Genomic DNA, 23,357 nt, shown 5'->3' on the forward strand with positions numbered 1-23,357 from the left:
CGATTTCCGCTTTCTAGAACAACAGAAAAGCATGTTTAATATCTTTAATCACTTCAAGCTAAGCAAAACAGATATGATGACTTTGCGAAGTTTATTAGCTAAGCCATTTGATTGGATAAGCCAACACTAAATATTTGCATTCAAAGCTGAGATCTCTATTTGAACATTATACTTAGAGGAGAAAAGAGTGAATAAAAAGAGAAAATAAAGCATAATCTGCCGATTCCCACCTCTCCTCACATCATATTTCATAACTTCTCTAATTGAACAGGGCTTTGCATATTAATGGCAAAAATCCAAGGAGTTAATCCAAGAGGCTTAATACTGAGGTTTAGGTTTGGGGAAGGAGGATAAACTAATCAATGCAGGAGAAGAAAAAAAAGATGCTTACAGCAAAAAACAGAAAAAACTGTAGAGTCTAAAGTCTGGCTGCGCATTTTGCTGCATGGTAAATCCAAAAACTAGATTATTGTTGGTGACTTAGTGACACTTTAGACCTCGGCAAGGCTGCGCAAGACTAATCCAAAAAAGAAATTAAAGTTTCTTTACTGCCCGACACTTTCAAGAGGAGGAAAAAAAAACTTTTGGGCTGTGTGTTTTCCAGCGCTCAGCAAAAATCTACAAGATGACAAGCACTGGCTGTATGCTGTGTTCATTAATAAACATCAGCCTTTGAAAGGTTGGTCTTTTTTTTCTTTTCTTTTTTTCTCTTTACCAGACAACTCAAAGTTTACAAAGAAAATTACTGTTTTTTTTTTATCTTAAATCCACATCAGGCCTTTATTGATTACTCCATGTTGAAAATCCATACATTGAGTATTTCCATTTTGTACTGTATACAAGTCATTAAAGGATTAGTTCACTTCCAGAATAAAAAATTCCTGATAATTTACTCGTTCCAGTGTCATCCAAGATATTCATGTCTTTCTTTCTTTAGTTGAAAAGAAATTAAGGTTTTTGAGGAAAACATTGAAGGTCCAAATTGCAGTTTCAATGCAGCTTCAAAGGGCTCTACACGATGGTGGAGGGTCATCACAGAGCTAATGCAAGACGAGCACTTGTGGTTAAAAAGTATAAAAATTTGTATTTTTTTTTTAGAAAATTACTGACTTTTCGCTAGATAAGATCTTGATTCCTCGGCTGGGATCATGTAGATTCCAATTGAAGTCCACTATATTGAGAAAAAATCTGGAATGTCTTCCTCAGAAACCTTAATTTCTTTTCGACTGAAGAAAGAAAGACATGAACATCTTGGATGACATGGGTGTTTGACCTGATCTTCAGAAAAATCCTTCAAGTCCCACAAATTTTTTGGTTTTCCTGCATTTTTGTGTATTTGAACCCTTTCTAACAATGACTGTATTAGAGCTGCACAATATCTCGCATGTGATATCCAATGCGCAACTTAAAGTAAAGCCGGTTCTGTAATCAGTAGTAAATCTCCATCACCTGTGCACATTCAGATAGAGCAGCGTTTACTACACAGAGACGTAATTCACTGACAAACAGTGCAAACTTGATGATATCGTCTGCGTGTTTTTGCACAGCTTGTCAGTGACTTACGACTCTCTGTAGTAAGCGCTGCTTTACCTGAAGGCGCACAGGTGATGGAGATATACTACTATTTACAGATCCGGCTTTACTGACAAGATGTGCATTGGATATCGCATGCAAGATATCGTGCAGCCCTAGACTGTATGGTTTTGAGATCCATCCTTTCACACTGAGGAAAACTGAGGATCTCATATGCAACTATTACAGAAGGTTCAAATGCTCACTGATGCTCCAGAAGAAAAAATTATGCATTAAGGGCCGGGAGGTGAAAACTTGTTGAATTTGAAGATCGGGGTAATTTGAACTTATTTTGTCTTCTGGGAAACATGTAAGTATCTTCTGTAGCGTCTAAAGGGCAGTACTAAATGAAAAAAACTATGATATTTAGGCAAAATAAGAAAAATGTACACATCTCGATTCTGGCTCTTAATGCATCATTTTTCCTTCTGGAGCATCAGTGAGCCTTTGAACCTTCTGTAATAGTTGCATATGAGTCCCTCAGTTGTCCTCAGTGTGAAAAGATGGATCTCAAAATCATACAGTCGTTGTTGGAAAGGGTTCAAATATACAAAAATGCTGAAAAACCAAAGAATTTGTGGGCTGAATGATTTTTCTGAAGAACAGCAGACAGTTTAACTGTTCAGGACAAACAAGGGACTCATGAACAACTATCACTAAACAAAAAACACAGCTGTGGATTATTCAGGTAAAGACACAGCATTGAGATTCAAGAGGATGAAAACTTTTGAATGAGGTCATTTTTATAAATTCAACTATTATTTTCTCTTGTGGACTATGTGTAAACATCTTGTATGTAAAATATCTTATTCAGGTCAGTACTAAATAAACAATAACATGCATTTTGTATGATCTGTATAATTTTAATAAAATAATTAACATTTTGCAGATTCTCAAAGATGGATGTAAACTTTTGACCTCAACTGAATATAAAGTGATTGCAAAAGTAAGAGGAAAATAACTCACCCCGTACACCAGCTCCCCAACCATCCCGTTCCAGATCTTTGTCTCTGGGTCCCGAGCTCCATACTTTCCATCAGGCACGATGGAGATCTTATACTTGAATCCGATGTGTTTAGCGATTTCATACGCCAAATCCACGCAGTATCCCTCATATTGCTCATTCCCCTCGTACATCTCCCAGTTCTTCTTCAGCATTACATACGGCCCTTCCTAAATGAACAAAACAACGAAGTACTTTCAATGGCCAACATGTCACACTTTTATAAACAAGCAAAATGTTTAAACTACTGAATTTAGGCATGTTGCTACATATAATTTGCATTCTATAATCTAAACATGATGTATTGCGCAGTTATACTTGAATAAAATTGTTGTAGAAGTGGTATTAAAGATAATTACAGTCATTATGTGAGCCTGTGGCTGATTGATTTGCTATTCAAATACTAGCCATATGAACATATTGCTTTTGTTTTCGAGCCAATATTCTCCTACATAAAATAACAAGGATTTTCAATCAGGAATAAATGCTTAAGAAAGTATGTATGAAACCATAACAAAGAGTTCATACAAGCATTAAGCACAGCTATACATGATTCAAAGCAATGATAACTGACCCATAAAATTCACAACCACAATTTATTACAATTGCATGCCTTTATCAAACATTTGAACAGCAAACTGCTATTGTAAACCTGTCACAGGCAAAGACACATAATTTTGCTCCTTAAGCCTATCAGGGGTTACAGTTCATAGGATAAAAAGGAACATTTGCGCAGGAAAAAGCCACACCACAAACACAATTGGTCATTTTTAGTCGGCAGTATGATGTACTGTCATAACAAACAAATTCTAACACAATACAGGTGCTATACAGCAGCAAATAAAAATGTTCACTTGCAAGGTGATGGCAGAACATTTACATAAAAATCCAGAAAACCTGCTTTCCTTTTACAAATGTTTTCTAAGCCATATGGCTAGGCTAAAATGATGAAAGGCAGAAAGCCCAGTAGGGAGAATTAAATATTTCACACACAGCAAATAGAGCTCTCCGTACTGAATGTCAACGGAAGATCTGTTTCATCTCAAATTTGTTTGATGTATGAGAATGCAACCTTCTCCTGAAATCTTTTTTACAAGCACAGGGCAGTGTTGTTCCTGGCCAACAAAAATGAAAAAAAAAAATAAATAAATAAATAAATAAAAATAATAATAATAATAATAAAATAAATAAATCTAGCACATAGCAGGGGTGATTTGTATTCCTGCATCATGAAGTGGTGCATATGCAGTCAAGCAAAATCACGTTCTTGCAAATACCACATTAAAATATCTAAACCTAAAGGGATAATTCACCTAAAATGGAACCCATTTACACACCATCTGAGTTTAGAAATTCATGACTGACTTTCTTCTGTGGAACACAAATGGAGATATTTAGGCAGAATGTCCAAGCTGCTCATTTCCATACAATGCAAGTGAATGACAAACCAGTTAAATTTCATTCTGTGGTTTTGAAAGTTATTTATGAAGCTTTCATAGTGCTTTTGTTCTGAAGCTATATTCTCTATCCATCTTCATTGTTTGTCCAAGCTGCTCTTTTCCACAATGAAAGTGAATGGTGACCAACCAAGATTTTGAGAAGAAGATTTTCCATTTAATATGAACAGCCAATATCAAAAGACTTGGATTATAGCACACAGGTCATTTGGACAGCCTTTATGATGCTTTCATAGAACTTTATTTTACTGTATTTTGTACATAAATATTAAAGCATTAGCTCTTCAACAAAAAATATGAAAAATCTAGCCTAATTTTCGTTTTTCTGTTTTTCCAAAAAGAACTAAATAATAGTAATAATGATAATAATAATAAAATCAAACAATAAAATCATTTTACTTTATTTTTGTTCTCATTTCGATTTGTTGTTAAATCAAACTTTCAAAGTTATTCAAATAAATAAATATTCCAAGCCTAAAGTTGATTTTTCAGAAATAACAGTTTTTAATAACATGACATATCTCGTTTTTACGAGAGATTTTTTTAGTTTTAATGAGAAAATGTTCTTTTATCAAGATAATTATGTAATTTTAATGACATATCTCATTTTTACAGGGAAAGGTACTGTGGTAACGAGAAAACATCTCGTTATTATGAGAAAAGATGTCATTTTACAGAAAAAAGATGTGTACAGAAAACGCAAATGGATGCTGTTTTAATGATATAACATCTCATTTTTATGAGAAAATAATGTTGTTATTAATAATGTTTTATGTTGTTTTAATGAGAAAAGATGTAATTGAAACAAGACAATTTACGTTTTAACAACATATCTCTTCTTTCACGAGAAAAGATATTTTAACAAGATCTTGTAATTATGTTATGTATCTTGTTATTACATCTTGTTATTATGAGAAAAGATGTCATTTTACCGAGAAAATATGTTGTTTTTATGAAAAAAGATGTCATTTTAATGAGAAACACCTCGTTATTATGAGAAAAAATTAATTTTTAACAAGATAATTGTCATTTAATTTGAAATGAAATGTTGTTTTAATAAAATGATTATGTCGTTTTAACGACATATCTTGTTTTTATGATAAAATGTTTTTATTATGAGAAAACGTCATTTTAAAGAGATAATTGTCATTTTAACAACATAATATCTTGTTTTTACGAGAAAAGATGTCGTTTTAACAAGAAAACATCTTATTTCGAGAAAATACGTAATTTTAACGAGAAAAGATGTCGTTTTAACAAAATAATTATGACGTTTTATTGACATAACATCTTGTTTTTACCAGAAAAGATGTCGTTTTAAAGAGAAAACAACTCATTATTACAAGAAAAGATGTTGTTAAAATGACATATCTCGTTATCCACCTTCATTGTATGGAAAATGAGCAGCATGAACATTCTTCAAATCTTTCTTGTGTTCCACATCAGAAAGTCATACACATTAGGAAACATGAGGATCAGCAAACAATGATCATTTTCTTTTTTGAGTGAACTGTCCCTTCAAAATGTAAAAAGTATAAACCATAATGGGAAAATGAGAATTGCATATGGACATCCACGATATTATTTGAAAAGTCTTAAAGGGATAGTTCACCCAAAAATGAAAATACTGGGATTAATTACTCACCCTCATGTTGTTCCAAACCTGTAAAACCTTTGTTTATCTTTTGAATACAAATGAATATTTTTGATAAAATCCAAAAGCTTTCTGCCCCTGCATAGACAGCAACACAGCTGAAATGTTTGAGGCCAGAAAGGTAGTAAGGGTATCATAGAATAGAATAGAAGTAATCTGGTACGAAGAAAATGTTGAATAAAGTTATTTTTGTTTTCTTTGCGTACAAAGCTTTCTTATAGCTTCATAACATTACAGGTTGAACCACTAATGTCACATGGACTATTTTAATGATGTCCTTACTACCTTTCTAGGCCTCGATTGTGTCGGTTGCGTTGTTGTCTATGCAGGGTCAGAAAGCTGTCGGATTTCACCAAAAGTATCTTAATTTGTGTTCCGAAAATGAACAAAGGTCTTACAGGTTTGGAACGACACAAGGCTGAGTAATTAATGACAGAACTTTTATTTTTAGGTGAACTATCCCTTTAATGAATGCAATTGGACAGTAATGATAATTTTATATACAGTATGCTGCATGCTATAAAAACCTGGTTCTTCTGTTTGCCATATACATGATATAAATGCTAATGTAAAGACTTTGTTTGGCTTCCATAAGCCCATCCAATTTTCCAATTCTGGCAGCACTACAGGTCTTCTCCATTCATGATTGAGTTGCTTATTAGAGCTTGTCTTTGTCTTCATCCAGGGCTTGATTTCTCATTGTGGCTTTATTTTGGCTCAGGCAGTAGCGTCCATGTTTTTGCCCTCAGTTCTGATTTGTCTCTCTGTCTGTCCGAGCTTCAGTTAGCGCTTGATTTCACCTCGGCAGTCCATCAGCTGTTCAGTTTCTTAATAAGGGGTTCCTCACCAGGGGCTGAAAAGAGGAGGATTTGGCTTCAGGTGCGACACTCCAAAACCTTAGCATTTACAAATATGTGTCTGAACGTCCATTACATCCTTGAATCACTGCATATACATGGACGATACTGTCCAAAATTTATAGGAAATGTATCCCATTCATGCAGTGTTTCAATTCACACAGTCGACAAAATGAACAAAACAAAATACAAAGAGTCCAAGACAGCAGTTCTGGTAACTTTGACACTACGTGAGAAAGGCAGATGATGCACACGGCGTGTTCATGATGCCATGGCAGCACACATTTACACAGCACTGTTGAGAGATGCTTTTCAGCACACGTAAAAAAACATTTGGGTTACCTGAATGGACAGCAGTATGACTGACAAGTCACAGAGAAAATGCTCTTTGATGAACAGCTCGGTGCAGCTGTGAATTTCTGCAGTGTTTGCAGATCGGAATCTTTGTGTGTGCAGGTTATGAAGAAATTCATCGCCATTGAGAAATGTTCGTTTTTTCATCATGTGTATGAGAGGGGCTTTTGGTGTATGGAAGCTTTCAGATGAAGGACAAACACCACAAGTTATTTTGCTGCAAAATGTGTCAGATAAAGTCTCAGGAAATGCAGCTACTCACCATAATAGTCGTCACAATTACGGTTCTGTTCTCCATGCCAGACGTTTCATTGGGAAGCAAAGCTTGATCCTGGGTCAGAACCAACTTATCAGCATCATTCCAGTATCCGATCTGGAGATGGGACAAAGACAAGAATGAGACTCCAGACCCAATTGGAGCATATAAATACATGCAAGCCTGCCCATATGGGTAAATGTGTCTAAATGTGCAGAATTATTATTATTAAAAAAAAATTTATACACTACCAGTCAAAATTTTTGGAACAGTAAGATTTTAAATGTTTTTTAAGGAGGTCTCTTCCACTTACCAAGTACTGTACAGCAAAAACATTGAAAATTTGAAATATTTTTACTATTTAAAGTAACTGTTTTATAATTGAATATGTTTTAAAATGTAATTTATTCCTGTGATTTTAAAGCTGATTTTAGTATCATTACTCCAGTCACATGATCCTTCAGAAATCATTCTAATATTCTGATTTGCTGCACAAAAAACATTTATTATTATTATTATCATTATGTTGAAAACAGCTGTGTAGAATTTTTTCAGGTTACTTTTATGAATAAAAAGTTCAGAAGAACAGCACTTATCTAAAATAGAAATCTTTTGTAACATCATAAATGTTATAAAGCATCACTTTTAAACAATTTAAAGCATCCTTGCTAAAAAAAAGTATTAATTTATATAATTTCTTTCCCTAAAAAACAAAACTAAAAAATTATACTGACTCCAAGCTTTGGGTATAGTGTTTAATGTTACAAAAGCGTTTTATTTCAGACAAATGCTGATCTTTGTATCTTTCTATTCATCAAAGAATCCTGAAAAAAATGTACTTAACTGTTTTCAATGTTAATAATAATAATAAAAAATTTTCTTAAATTGCACATCAGCATATCAGAATGATTTCTAAAGGATCATGCGACACTGAAGATAGAGTATGATGCTGAAAATGTAGCTTTGATCACAGAAAAAAATCACAATTTAAAATATATTCAAAAAGAAAACAGTTATTTTAAATAGAAAAAATATTTAAAAATTGTATTGTTCTGCCATACTTTGGATCAAATAAATACAGGCTTGATGAGCAGAAGAGACTTCTTTAAAAAACCTTACTGTTCAAAAACTTTTGACTGGTAGTGTATACTGTTCTTCTCAATATTGTTGTTGATCAAAGAAATGCAGCCTTAGTGAACCTAAGAGACTTTTAAACATTTAAAAAATCTTACAGAAACAAACTTCTGAAAGTGTATTGTCTCTCCGACTAATAGATTTTCTTAGTCTTATCTCAAAAACTGCTAAAGTTATTTTCTAAGTGCTTATGTAGATTTTGTGTGGCTTAAGAACACGGTGTCACCACGTGTAATATTTTGCTGTGGGATGATAAAACTGTCAGGCCGAGGAGACGCGAGCAGCGGCGTGTGCCCGTGTCCTTACGAGACCCAGATGAACGGGAGAAAGAAGAGCCTGGCTCCAGCATCCGCCTAAAGCGGGGCTCACGACCGCCTGAAAAATGAGTGCCAAACCCTGGCGGCTCGTTCCTGTGCTCCCCTCCTCCTCCTTTTCCCATCACTCTTCCCCTGGTGCACTGCTCAACAGCAGCCAGGAGCCGCCACACTCCATAAAGCACGCCAGAGGCTGAGGGCTCCCCATAAGTTTAGAAGAAGGTGTGCGACACGAGCCTTTATGGTACGTACATAGCTCTGCTGCTAAAACCACTAGACCATTCAAGGCCGAATTTTGTGCATTGTTTTTACTGTACATTTGGTTACAAAATTTCCTCTCTCATTTTTATGTCTCTCACATTGAGACTGTTTCTTAACTAAATATAATTCAAACAGATTTATTTCCTACAATCCCACGGGGGCATGACGGTCAAAGCCTGCTTGTCAAATAGCCCACACGCTCCGTCAGCTGACGTGGGTAGAAAACAGAGGACACTGTCTCACAGGAAACACTGTGTGGGAGATTTGATGCCAGAGTAGAAATAACGACTGTTTCTGAAAAAAATTATCATCTGTCATTTGTGTGAGTCTTAATTATTCATATGGGTTTATAAAGCAGATAAAATAGCTGTAAAACAGGATTTTCAGCATGTAAAGAGATCCATAGTTGCATGAAATGGAAATGCGGTTCTGTAAGAGACTTACAAGATGTTACATTGTACAAAAGAAAATGCTGACTATAAAATAATAAAGACTCATCAGGGTCTCCAGGGATTGTTCTCGCAGAGACAGCTGCATCAAGTGAAGCACAGAGCGTTAAGCACATCAAGAAAGACAATGAAATACACCGTAATGACACTCGACAGATGTAGAGAGACAGACCAAAAGCAAAGCATGATTACACTTTCTCAGAATCAAAGATAAACGTAGATGGAAAACACCCAGACAAGGCTTTTTAAGTGAGGCATATAATATAAAAAAAGTGGAAGAACTACGAATGTTTGATGCAAGAATGACATCTTACCCTTCTGGGTCCGTTACTTTTTAATTCGAAAACATCCATAGTGTAGTTGACTCTGCGCCCGTAGTGGTCGAACTGGACGTTTCCTGTTAATCCTTGGAGGCGCACCTGGATTTAGGTGATAAACAATGTAATTACAGTTTATCCAACCTCTGCAAAGCACCTCAAAACACTTTCATTTACACATTCACTGGCTTTCTTGAACTTTAACATCACTTTCTTCTGGAAGTATTACCCAGTGTTTTTCAAAAAGGTGTCCATCTAAAATAGCTTAAAGGAGACCTATGCCCCTTTGTACAAGATGTTATATAAGTCTCAGGTGTCCCCAGAATGTGTCTGTGAAGTTTCAGCTCAAAATATCCCAAAGATCATTTATTATATCATTTTAAAAATACCTATTTTGAGTGGAAGCAGAAATACGCCATTTTCGTGCATGTCTCTTTAAATGCCCCGTCCCCTTTTCCAGAATAGTATTGTGCCTTTACAGCTAAAACCGACAAGTTACGGGAACTTAAACCGTTTGAGGAAACTGATTGTCCAAAACATTTAAGTTTTAAAACCAATGAATATGAGTACTATATACTCATCTACATTGAGTTAAGTTAATTGAACCCAATTTAGATGAGTTTATAGTACTCAATGTAGATGAGATTATAGCACTCATATTTATTGGTTTTAAAACTTAAATGGTTTAAGGCAATCGGTGTCCTCAAACGGTTTGAGTTCCCATAACTTGTTGAGTTTTACAGTGTATGGAAGCCCGTTTCCGCCACTGAATAGAAAATAAAAAAGATAATTGCAACTTTTTATCGCAATTCTGACTTTTTATCTCTCAATTCTGACTTTTCTCAGAACTGTGAGATATAAATGCACAATTGTGAGTTATAAAGTCAGAATTCCTAGATATAAAGTCAGAATTTCAGGATATAAACTCACAATTGTGAGAAATAAAGTCAGAATTGCGAGATATAAACTGTATAAATATACACGAAATATATTCTGACTTTTTTTCTCGCAATTGCAAGTTTGTATTTCACAATTCTTTTTTATCAAAATTGTGAGATATAAACTTGCAAAAGTGTGTTACAAAGTCCAGTTCTGAAGAGAAAAAATACTGATATGTTCACAGAATTGCAAGCTTATATCTCACAATTTTGACTTAACTCGCAATTGCAAGTTTATATCACACAATTCTGACTTAATTTCTCAGAAATGCGAGTTTATATCACAGATTTCTGACTTTCAAACTCGCATTTGTGAGTTTATATCAAGCAATTGCGACTTTATTGCTCAGAACTTTACATCCTGCAATTCTGATTTTATTTCTCAGAATTCCGAGTTTATATTTTGCAATTCTGACAAGTCAGATAAGTCGCAATAACTAAATTAAAATGTGCTATTTAGTGGTGGAAACAGGCTTCCATAAGTTCCTCAAGTACTGTGCCAAAGAACATCTGTTTGGTTTAGATTATCAAGTCTATCGCATTGAAATCATGCGTTTAAACCATATTAGCTTAAACTTCTGATGTATGGTTTTCTGAGCACACACATTCGAAGCATGCACACAGAAAGCGGCTGTCACACGGCATGTGAGTACTATGTTCTCTTTCATGTCTTATTGCGCTTAAACAGTCAAATACACACAAGTTTACATTTAAAACACACAGGAGTTACAAAAACAGTCAGTTATGTCTGTGAAGGTAAACGGCTGGGAAAGAAATTGCATGTTCATAATAGATCTGTGTGGCAGAAGTGTAATATACAGTAAATAAATCAATAAATCCACTGCTGTCTTGTCTCCTCTGAGGCTGGAACTCTAAATAGTCTTCTGTGCTTTTCTGTGCAGCCAACGACAGAACAGTTAACATGCTTTGCTTGAACTTTTGTCATGCTGTTAGATTTTCATGTAATGTCACCTTTAAGATCTGTAAATAAAATCCCAAAACCATTGCCAGTTTGCACCATGACTGAGTATTAATATACAAAAAGATCATAAATTCTGCCTGGACTCTTTTAGCGATGTGGCAGTAGAGCATGTTAAATATGAGAGAGATTTCTTATCTATCTGTGTATAATTAAAAGCAATTAAGTAATTTCTTGCCAATAAAAAACTGTTTACAGAATTTTTTTTATTACTAATGCATTTATAAGTGCACTGTGGCAGTATTTACCTAGTACTGTAAATATAAAGTGTTATTGGATGTTAATCAATTTTTTTTGTATGTATTTGTTTGTGAGGTAGGTTGTTGGGCTCTAAGAACACACATTCCACATCTTTCTTGCTCTCACTGTGTCTCTATCCATCTTGTTTTCCGCCACTCTCTCCTGTTTTGGCTCTCGCTTTGCTCTATTCTTATAGTTCCCTCAATTACACCTTTCCATTTCCACTGTCATTTTCTACCTTCCATCGATTCAGATTTGGGCATTTCGCATTTTCAGATCGCCGATTACTGTTCTGTTCAGCCCTCTGTCACCTCACAGCCTTGTTTTTTTCCATTAGACATTTATTTCTGTCTTTCTCCCATTGAAACGCTGCACAAAGCACTTCTTTCCCATTTCATAAAAAGCCTGCATTTGCTCATCTGTGCATGTGACCTGTTTGAGTGTGCGCTCCATGTCAATGCCTTGGTTCCAGGGGGCAGCGGGGTTGGCCAGGCAGTCTCCGGCATTGCCCCTGCGGGAGATGTCCACCTTCTGTCTTCGAAGGTTCCTGAAGGCTTCTGCCATCACCATGACTCCGTCATACGTAAGAGCGGAAGTGTACTACAGAAACAGAGGGTCATAGAAAGGTCAGTATATGCTTATACAGTAACGCTTTTGTGGTGTTTTAAGGTACAATTTGTTAACATTAATTAAGTATCATGAAATGACTGCATTTTACAGCATTTGGAAGTTGGAAATGTCTTGAAAAAAATGATTTTTTTCGAAAAATTGTATGTATGCAAATTGTATAATATCCAAGGTACACAATTCTAGTAATTGTGCAGTTAATCCTCATATTGTATTTTCAGAATGTTTTGGAATATTTGTCCTCTCCCCAAATTTGTCACTACCGAAACACAGTAATAATTTAATTTAATTTAATTTAATTTGAAGGGTTAAATTGACCTATTAACATTTTACTTACATCTACATTGTAAATATATATTTTTGCTATTTTATTAACATTTTTTCAGAGGTAAATCAATAACAACTGCACATTTAACAATATTTCAAATGTAATTTATGAGATTTGTTGTATTTTTAATCAAATGGCAAAAAAGTTGATCATACTGATTTCAAAGTTAGGGATTCATTTGTTTGACTATACATTGAACCAAAAACTATCATAACATCTTATTTAATAATTCAATATACTTTATTTATGACAAAACATCCCATGTTTCAGTCGTGACAAAAAAAAGAGGATATTTTTGAAAACAACAATGGCATAAAATGTAAAAATTATTTCAATATTTTCATAAGTTGAAATGTAGTGGTTAGGGTTCGGGACAGCCACCTCCCAATTGAAAGTACCCACTAAATGATGATTTTACATATATTAAGCTTACTGATATTTTAAATATTATTGTGGGGTTCAAAAGATAATAAAATGATCTTCGTAAACATCTAAGATTTGAATACTTGAATACTTTTTAAATGTGTTTTTTGATTGTGGGACAGCAGTTTGCACGAATTCTGTACAATATATACATACCCATATATACAGATTGGCTATGTATGTATCTATCTACCCAAATTAAGAGACATTAAACTAACTAACCAGTGTCGAATACGCATATACAGGAAAGTACCTATAATTAAACAGTTTAGTAGTCTTAATACGAAAAGATTCACTGCAAAATGTGGTGATTGACCAATCAGAATCAATTACTCCAGCATAATTCAGAGTATAGTCAATCAACCTTACTACATTAGGTTTACACTAATGAGTGCCATTTGTAAGGGCTGACGCCCTCATGAGCGAAGCACATCCAAGCGGAATCACACAGAATAGCGATCTGTGTTTTGCAGCTGGATCAAATGGGGAAACAACAAAAGTACAGTGCAAGGGACAAACTGAAAAAAGCAAGAAAAAAAGAGTGGAGCAGAGACTCGCACATGCTTGTCATTGCACATATTAGGAGCAGACAGAGCATGTGAAATCAGTGAGCTCTGACACAGTAGCTGTGAGACGCTTCCTGTTCAGTCTCTGGTGGGTGGGAGTGGGGGGAGGGCCGGTCAGCTGCTATCGGAGGCTGCCCTGATTGCACCAATAAGTGGCTTGTGCTCTTTCTCTCTGCCTCGCCGAGATAAAACGGCACGGAATGAATCACTGCAGGCGACGCACAGTATTTTTACAAAGGAAACAAACCGCAGCTCTGCACACGCGTTTGTTCTTTAGAGGCCTGATGCTTTGTGCCCTCGTTGTTTCTCTTACTGCTATTTTTCTTTTATCAAACTGAGTCAGACGAGGTCACCTGAGCCGAATGTACATACATGCACACTGTTAAAGGAAAAAATACCCCTGTGTGTTCAGACTGTCCTGCTTGCTTGATGGTTGACGGTTGAAAGACGCCACTCTGGCTGTGCTGTGAGATGGTTTTTGGTATTCCATCAGCAGATCTCTAGTGTAAGAGCTGGAACTCTTTGTACCGTTACAAACACACACAAAACACACAGAAAGACCCCTGGGCTACAATGGCACACAGGGTGCATGAGATGGAACGACAGAGTTAGTATGAAATAGAGAGAGAGAGAGAGAGAGATAACAGGAGATTTAAGAAGGTATTTAAAGGGATAGTTCATCTAAAAATGAAATTTACCTAACATCATCTCTTATGTTCACCAAGACTGCATTAAATCAATCAAAATATAGTAAAACAGTACTATTGTGAAATATTGCAAATTATACAATATCTTCAGAAATTTGCAGCTAGCTCTAATGCGTCTGTAGTGGTTAAGCATAAGATATAATTCATTTAGGCTAAAATGTAACAGACAACCTTTGGTCTCATTAATCTATTATTTGTTAGGGGAAAATGTTATATTTTGTGTCACTTTAATGCTGTATATCAGAGCGCTTCCTTTGTACTTTTGACTGAATTGCCTAGCAAATTTTATGATGGCTGTTGTTGTTTATTAAATATTATTATTCAATAAATAATATAAGTATTTAATAATAGTATTTAGAATTGGGAAACAGTGTGTGTTTGTAATGGTGATTTTAATTACATTGTTCCGCTAATAGACTGTTTTTATGAGTGAGTCAGCAGTAAAGACTTTTATATGAAAACAGACTGAAAGAGGGTTGTAAACAAGGAAGTTATTTTTTACTTTTAACAACACCTTGTAAGATGCAGCCAACAAATGCAAGGAAATCAACCTTAAAAGATGAAACAATACTACAACAAAGATATCGCTTTCCTCAGCAGACATTCAAACTAATGTTTATAGGTCAATCTCAAAATGAATGCTGTATCAGATGCAGGTAATCAAACTCGATCAGTCCATCTCTTTATCATAATACTGTACATAATACAGTGAGCTTTTAATACAGTAATACAATAAGCTTTCAGTGAAACAACTCAGCGTTCCTTTGTTACTAGTTCTGAAGTTTTAGAATTAGTAACGGAGGATGGGCTCAGCTGTTAAACTGCAAACTTTAGATATGAATTTGTGGCAGAAGGAAGTAGTTCTGCACAAAAAAGAGTTCTAAAGACGTTGTTATTTTGTTTATAAATTGACATACTTGTGCTGTCGAACTGTTGCATAAACACAATATTATTAAATTTAACAATGGTGCGTGTGTTCGTGATTGTGATTTTAGTTACATTGTTCTGCTATTAGATGGTGATGAGACTGTTTTTATGAGTGAGTCAGCAGTAAAGACTTGTATATTGAAACAGATTAAAACAGGGTTGTAAACAAGTAAGTTATTTTTACTTTTAACACCTTGTAAAATGCAGGCAACAACTGCTCTGAGCAGTGCTGTCATCAGAAATCACCCTTAAAAGATGAAACGTTACTACTACAAAGATATCGCTTTCCTCAGTAGACATTCAAATTAATGTTTATCACAATCGATGAAGGTAATCACATTTGCTCAGTCCATCTCTCTCTCATTGTCTATTCTACATAATACAGTGTGCTTTTAATACATTAAGCTTTCACTGAAGCAACTCAGTGTTCTGAGTTGTACGGAATTTGTTATAGTTTTAAGAGTTTTTGGGCAAGAATGTACTTGTTTAGACTTTAAATGTGCGATTTGTTAATAAAGATGACGTTTTCAGAGATGTGAGCTCCAGGGCGTCAGCGGCCATTCAGTGCTCATAAGCCTGCAAAGAGCAGCCTTACCTCGGCCAGATCTTCTGGAATTTGCAGCTGACTCTGATGTCTTTATAGTGTGTAAACATGAAATATATTTTATATTGGGTAAATCTAATGTGCAATCTTTGGACTCTCTAATCTATAATTTGTTCCAGAGCAACTCAACATTCCTTCGTTACTAGTTCTAAGGTGATGTTTTGGAATTAGTAACGGAGGCTTGGGCTCAGCTGTTAGACTGTAAACTTAAGATTTTAATTGATGGCGGAAAGATGTAGTTGCTACAAGAGGGGTTTTAAAGACACTCCATTGTTGTTTCTTATGTATTACCCACTCGTGTCATCAAACTGTTGAATAAACGTAGCCGTGCGATATGGCTGTATGTGCTATGATAATATATGACCAAATCACAGCCATGCTGATATACAGCTAAATTGGACTGCTATGAGTGTGATCTTGCTTATTTTAGATGTTTTTTTCAGCCAGCCTGTCACATGATTCTTCAGAAATCATTTTAATATGCTGAATTGGTGCTAATTTCTTATTATTATCAAGGCTGAAAACAAGGTTCTCTGTATAATAGATCATTCAAATGAACATTTACTTTGAAACATAATAAATGTCTTTATGGTCATATTTGATCAATTTAATGTGTCTGAGCTGAATAAAAGCATTAATTCAAAAATCTTACTCACCCATGATTTTTGAATAGTTATAAAAGCACCACATAAATGTTCAAAAGCCATTCTGAAACCACTTTGCGTGAAGAAATTTGGGTCATTGCTAAGTCACATCAGTCTGATTTGTGAATTAATCATCCTTTCGAATTGATTCTTTTCAATGAATTACTTTCACAAATCAGACTAAACGATTTGTTTATGAGTTCTTTGGTAATTTTTTTTAAAGTACAGACGTGGTCATTGTAAAATTATATTTTATGGAAATGAGAAGACTCTTTCTAAATACATGCAAATTAATGACTCTCATTAAGTAAATAATTACCGGATTTCATTCATTTTTTGAGTGTACTATCCCTTTAAGGCAATGCATTTATATTTAGTCTACCCACCGTTTCATAGCTCAACATTAATTATAAACGATAGCAGGGCTATCTTTTGACTCCCGCAGGACAAAAAGGAAGCACTGCAATAGTTGCAGTTAAATCACTCCAGCTAATGCCATGTGCTCCCCTAAGCCTTAAAAACACACGGATTGATCCCTGGAGAAGGTGTGTCCTCACTAGACGGTGCCTTTGGGACACTTCCGATAGCCTCAGCAGGAAAGGCTAACAGCTTGGAGATTTTCGGAGTTTTTGGGGTGTCAGTCGTGCTGCTGTCTGAGGAGGGCTTATGGGACTAGCTTAAAGTATTTGGGATGAAAGACGGAGCAGCCGAGTCAAAATACCACAGGGCGAGTCTGTGACAGTGCATATGTGGATCCGTGCATGTGTTGACATGGTTGGACCACAGCATCTCTTATTTACACCCCGACAGTGTCCCTCCCCAGCATCCTGCTCTGGCCAGCGGTGTGCAGTGAGAAGCAGCTGCCTGGTAAAGCGATGTCCCCTCAGGCCACGCCAAAGGGATTTCCGTTACTGCGGCGCATCACCAGGCGGGGATCAATGCAACCGCCCTCCAAAGAATGTCATCCTCATCAGGCCCCAGGGGGAAAGTGAGTCCCAGTAAAAACGGATCAACAAAGACCTTGCTTTCACGACGCAGACATGAACAGGCATATCAAATCACGAGCAGGATTCGTCTGGTGAGACTAGGATGAATGAAACGGCTTATGATAATGTAGGTGTATAATTCACAGTACGGGTTGAAGTGATGCAGTTTGTTACACAGTGTTTTCGTGTTACTACAATACATCAGCACAGCTTGTGTTTTTGATATTCTAGTTCTGGCATAAAACAAGTAAAAATGAGTAAAAATGCTCATATCTATCCATCCTTCAAAACAATTTAGAAACCCAACCACCCACATCCATTCATACTTCACATTCATTCATCTATCTTTCCATCCATCCATACTTTCACCCACCCTCATCATCCATTTCTTTTTCAATTGTCTAAATTTCTTTCCTTCTTTCCTTACTTTATTCCACAAACCCAACCACTCACTTCTTTATTCCCTCTTTCTTTCCTTCCTAAAACTCAATCATCCATCTATCCATCATTTTTCTTCCATCCATCCATGCTTCTACCCACCCATCCTACTTTCTTCAACCATCCCTTCCTTTTTCAATTGTCTATATTCTTTTCTTTCTTTATTCCACAAACCCAACAACTCACTTCTTAATTCCTTCCTTCTTTCCTTCCTAAAACTCATCCATACATTTATCCATTCATCATCCATATTTTTTTCCCATCCATCCATGCTTCTACCCACCCAACCTACCTTCTTCAATCATCCCTTCCTTTTTCAATTGTCTATATTCTTTCCTTTCTTTATTCCACAAACCAAACTACTTCTCCATTTCTTTCTTCTTTCCTTCCTAAAACTCATCCATCCATCTATCCATCATTTCTTTTCCATTCGTACATGCTTCCACCCACCCATCCTACTTTCTTCAATCATCCCTTCCTTTTTCAATTGTCTATATTCTTTCCTTTCTTTATTCCACAAACCCAACTACTCACTTCTCCAGTTCTTTCTTCTTCCCTTCCTAAAACTCATCCATCCATCTATCCATCATTTCTTTTCCATTCGTACATGCTTCCACCCACCCATCCTACTTTCTTCAATCATCCCTTCCTTTTTCAATTGTCTATATTCTTTCCTTTCTTTATTCCACAAACCCAACCACTCACATCTCTCCAGCCTTCTTTTCTTTCGTCATCTATCCTTCCATTCATCCTTTCTTCTTTCAACAAACCCAACCACCCCTTCTCCCTTCCTTCATCTATATTGCTTAATACATTTCTTCCACTCACCCTTCCATCCATCCCTTCCTTCTTTCCTCTGTCTATATTTCTTTCTTTCTCCTTCATTTCAAAAACCCAACCACCCACATTAATTTATACTTCACAATCATCCTTTCTCTCTTCCTTCATCTATCCTTCCATCTATACTTTTTCTTCCATCCATCCATCCATCCATACTTCCACCCACCCATTTTACTTTCTTCAATCACTCCTTCCTTTTTCATTTGTCTTTCTTTCTTTCTTTCTTTCTACAAACCCAACCACTCACATCTACCCATTCTTTTATCCATTCGTATTTCCTTTTTCTATCCTTCCATCCATCCATTTTCTCCCATTCATCCATATTTCTACACACCAATCCTACTTTCTTCAATCTTCCCATCTATTTTAATTGTCTGCTTCTTTCGTTCCTTTCTTTATTCCACAAACCCAACCACTCACATCTAACCATCCTTCCATCCATTCATCTTTCCTTCATATATCCTTCCATTCATCCTCCTCTCCTTCAACAAACCCAACCACAGATTCTTCTTCCTTCATCTTTTTTGCTTCCCTTCCTTCCTTCCACCTATCCATCCCTTCCTTTTTCCTTTGTCTATATTTCTTTCCTTCCTTCATTTCAGAAACCCAACCATCCACATTCAACTTCACATTCATTCTTCATCTATCCTTTCATCCATCCTTTTTCTTCCATCCATTCATACTTCCATCCATCCACTCTCCTTTCGTCCAGCCAACCATACTTTTTTCTTCCTTACACTATGCATCATCCATCCTCCTTTAATTTTCCAATTGCCTATATTTCTTTATTTTGTCCTTCATTCCTTCCTTATTTCCTTCCTAAAACCCATTGATCCCTTCCTTTTTGCTTACATCTCCACCAACTCATCCTTCCTTGCTCCTTTCAACCATCCACCCATCCTCCTCTATTTTATCTTTCCTTCCTTTCTTCCACGCATACTTTTTTCCTTTTCTTGCACTATCCATCATCCATCCTTTTTCTTCCACCCATCCATCCTCTTTCATCATCCCTTACTTTTTCAATTGTCTACATTTCTTCATTTCTGTCCTTCATTCCTTCCTTCCTAAAACCCATCCATCCATCCATCCATCCTCTTTCTATATTTCTTTCCTCAATTCCCTCCTCCCACACACTCTTTCTTTCTTCCTTTTTGCTTATATTATTCATCCACCCTTCCTTCTTTCTAACTTCCTTTGCTTTCATACACCCACCATCCACCATCATCCATCCATTTTTCCTTCCTTTCACAATCCATCATCTATCCTTCTACTCATGCTTTCTTCCTTATTCATAATCCATACTTTTATTCTTTCCTTCTTCCTTCCTTCCCTTCCTTCCACCCACACATTTTTTCTTCTTTCCTTGCTGACATTAGCCATTCATCATTCACTCTTAAAAATAAAGATGCTTTAAAAAGGTTCTATACAGTAATGCCATAGAAGAACCATTTTTGGTTCCACAAAGAACCATTCAGTCAAAGGTTCTTTAAAGAACCATCTCTTTCTTACATTTTGATAATCTGAAGAACCTTCTTTCATCACAAAAGACCTTATGTGAAACAGAAAGGTTCTACAGATGTTGACGGTTCTTATTGGAAATGTTCTTCTATGGCGTTGTGAAGCACCTTTATTTTTAAGATTGTTCGTTTCTCCCTTCCAACCAACCCAACTTTCTCTCTTCCTTGGTTACATTATCCATCCATTTTCAATTTTACCCACCCATCTATCTATCCATTCTACATTTCTTACTTGCACTCACCCATTCAACCAAAAAAAGCTTTCTGGCTTACTTAAAGGTTGTATCAGCGATTTCAAGCCTAAAACATAAAGTGTCAAATTCAGCTGACCTTTCTTCACGATCAGCTCGCTGCCTGCCCCATAAATCGACTGTAAAAAAAAACGCGTCTCTCTGGTCAGCCTAGGGTCCCAGAAATGCCAAAAAAACAATCGGTGCTATCAACTATTCCACAGAAAAACAAACAGTGTTCCAACCAATCACCGTCAGGGGTTTGGTGTTGTGGACCTTCGCTCCGCCTCCCTCACATCCCTGCACCAGTAGGAAAGTCCACAACACCAAACCCCTGACGGTGATTGGTTGGAACACTGTTTGTTTTTCTGTGGAAAGGTTGGTAGCACCGACTGTTTTTTTGGCATATCTCGGACCCTAGGCTGACCAGAGAGACGCAGTTTTTTTTTTACAGTCAATTTATGGGGCAGGCAGCGAGCGGATCGTGAAGTAAGCTGAATTTGACACTTTATGTTTCAGGCTTGAAATCGCTGATACAACCTTTAACCTTGAAACATGCTTATAAAACCACTGGATGTGATCATCAGACTCATTCTAGAGATTTGAGTGTTTTTTCTCAGTGTGGCTGGAACGCCTCAAACAGGGCGTTTATGCATTTATGCTAATGTATCTGACTTCAAAGTTGCACCACACTGGACTGGGCCAGGCGACAGTACCTTGGGAGGAGCGTCAGAGCCGGGATACTCGCGCTGGTCCAGCTTGTTCCATCTCTGCATGAGTTTAATAACCATGGGATTGCTGAAGTCCACCAGCTGAAAGCCTGTCACATTGGCTCCCCCATGCATGAAACGCTCCAGATTGATGTCCTTAAAACCCTGCCAGAGCAAAGAAGGGGAAGGAGTGAGAAATACAGAGAGAGAGAGGGAAAGAGAGATTATTAAAACGTAGTTGGCAATGCAGTGCTACGATAAGAGAAATTCCACAAACATTCATATCCAGCTCGCCTCTGTGAGCCAATTCCGCGCACAGCCAGAGAGCAGGGAGAGAGAGCACGCTCTGCAGCTCCCAGCATCATTAAAACACTGTCACCACCGCTCACACTGGAATACGAATTAGTCTCTCAAATTGACGTATCTTGCTTAAAGAAAAGCGAGGATTAAGAAAGAAAAAGAACGAGGGGGGGCAGGAGACAGAGAGGCCCGAGACAACTAGAGAGAGAGAGAGAGACCAGTGGAGTGGAGAGGAATATGTAGAAAGTAAGAGATAAAACAGAATATGAAAGGAGGACAAGCTGACAGGGAGAATAAGGCGATAAAGGAATACAATTTAGCTCACCAAATTTGCCATGATGTAATGGTAGCCTTTGACATGCTTGCCGACACTCACAATCTGCGGAGATAAACCAGACATTGCAGTGAGGGCAAATCCTAAAAGCAAATACAGTTGTCGGCATTCACCCGGCATATGAATGTACAGCGGCGCTGTAAGCCGTTGGGAAAGCAGAATTCCGCTGTTATTAATTATTTCTAATCAAACAGGCTGCCTTTTCCCATACCGCTCTGTAATTTGAGGAATATTGAAGCAAACACCAGCAATAATATCTTAAAATGACTTTGACAGCTACAAAATGTTGCAAAAGGAAGTATCAAGGGATCCGTTTGCAGGGAATAAAGAAATATGCCCTTCTAATGTGTCATTTCTGCAACTGAATTACTTGAGGAAATCTGTTCTTTGTTCCCTCAGGATCTTGTGCTTGTGCATATTTAATTCTGTTTAGTTAAACCTGATTCACAGTGTACAGTACAGTTTATAGGCCTTTAAAAACATGTTTAACCATTCAGGGTGTGTTGTTGAATTATATTTGTATATCCCATAATTCTCTATGATTGTGTATTTTATATGGCATTGTCTTAATACATAACGCACATAAATAAAATAAAAAATAAACAAAAATAAAAAGTAAAATAAAACTACATCTAAAATATCTACATGTGTCTTATTTCAGCAGATAAAAGTAAATAAAATAAAAAACTACCTCTAGAATATCTACCTGGGTCTTATTTCAGGAGATAAAATAAAATAAAGTAATAAAATAAAATATAATAACCTCTAGAATAAGTACTAAGGTCTTATTTCAGGAGATAATAAAATAAAATAAAATAAAATAAAACTACCTCGAATATCTACCCTGTGTCTTATTTCAGGAGATAAAATAAAATAATATAATGAAAAAAAAAACTACCTCTAGAATATCTACCTGTGTCTTATTTCATAAAATAAAAAATAAAATAAAATAAAATGACCTCTAGAATATTTACCTGCATCTTATTTCAGGAGACAAAATAAAATAATATAATTAAATAAAATAAAACTACCTCTAGAATATCTACCTGTGTCCTATTTAATAAAATAAAATAAAATAAAATAAAATAAAATAAAATAAAATGACCTCTGTAATATCTACCCCTGTCTTATTTCAGGAGATGAATAAAATAAAATAAAATAAAATAAAATAAAATAAAATAAAATGACCTCTAGAATATCTACCTGCATCTTATTTCAGGAGATAAAATAAAATAGAATAAAGTAAAGTAAAGTAAAGTAAAGTAAAGTAAAGTAAAGTAAAGTAAAGTAAAGTAAAGTAAAGTAAAGTAAAGTAAAGTAAAGTAAAGTAAAATAAAATAAAATAAAATAAAATAAAATAAAATAAAATAAAATAAAATAAAATTAAATAA

The 23,357-nt window shown here is 35.9% G+C and overlaps 2 protein-coding genes across 2 annotated transcripts in view; both read right to left on the reverse strand.

The window, feature by feature from the left end:
• The window catches only part of LOC141292015 (glutamate receptor 4-like), a 36,713-nt gene extending 33,983 nt beyond the window's left edge, over positions 1 to 2,730 (reverse strand). Inside the window, exon 1 of the mRNA XM_073823992.1 lies at positions 2,539 to 2,730. Coding sequence (XP_073680093.1) covers positions 2,539 to 2,730 — 192 coding nt within the window. The remainder of the gene's footprint in view (positions 1 to 2,538) is intronic.
• A 443-nt stretch (positions 2,731 to 3,173) lies between these two features.
• LOC141292653 (glutamate receptor 4-like) overlaps positions 3,174 to 23,357 on the reverse strand; it is a 102,882-nt gene continuing 82,698 nt past the window's right edge. Inside the window, exons 5-10 of the mRNA XM_073824688.1 lie at positions 21,958 to 22,011; positions 21,339 to 21,497; positions 12,218 to 12,385; positions 9,626 to 9,730; positions 7,160 to 7,270; positions 3,174 to 6,539 (exon numbers count right to left, since the gene is read on the reverse strand). Coding sequence (XP_073680789.1) covers positions 6,507 to 6,539; positions 7,160 to 7,270; positions 9,626 to 9,730; positions 12,218 to 12,385; positions 21,339 to 21,497; positions 21,958 to 22,011 — 630 coding nt within the window. The 3' untranslated portion in view covers positions 3,174 to 6,506. The remainder of the gene's footprint in view (positions 6,540 to 7,159; positions 7,271 to 9,625; positions 9,731 to 12,217; positions 12,386 to 21,338; positions 21,498 to 21,957; positions 22,012 to 23,357) is intronic.

Source organism: Garra rufa, chromosome 19, assembly GCF_049309525.1.
Source record: "Garra rufa chromosome 19, GarRuf1.0, whole genome shotgun sequence".
Taxonomy (NCBI): Eukaryota; Metazoa; Chordata; class Actinopteri; order Cypriniformes; family Cyprinidae; genus Garra; species Garra rufa.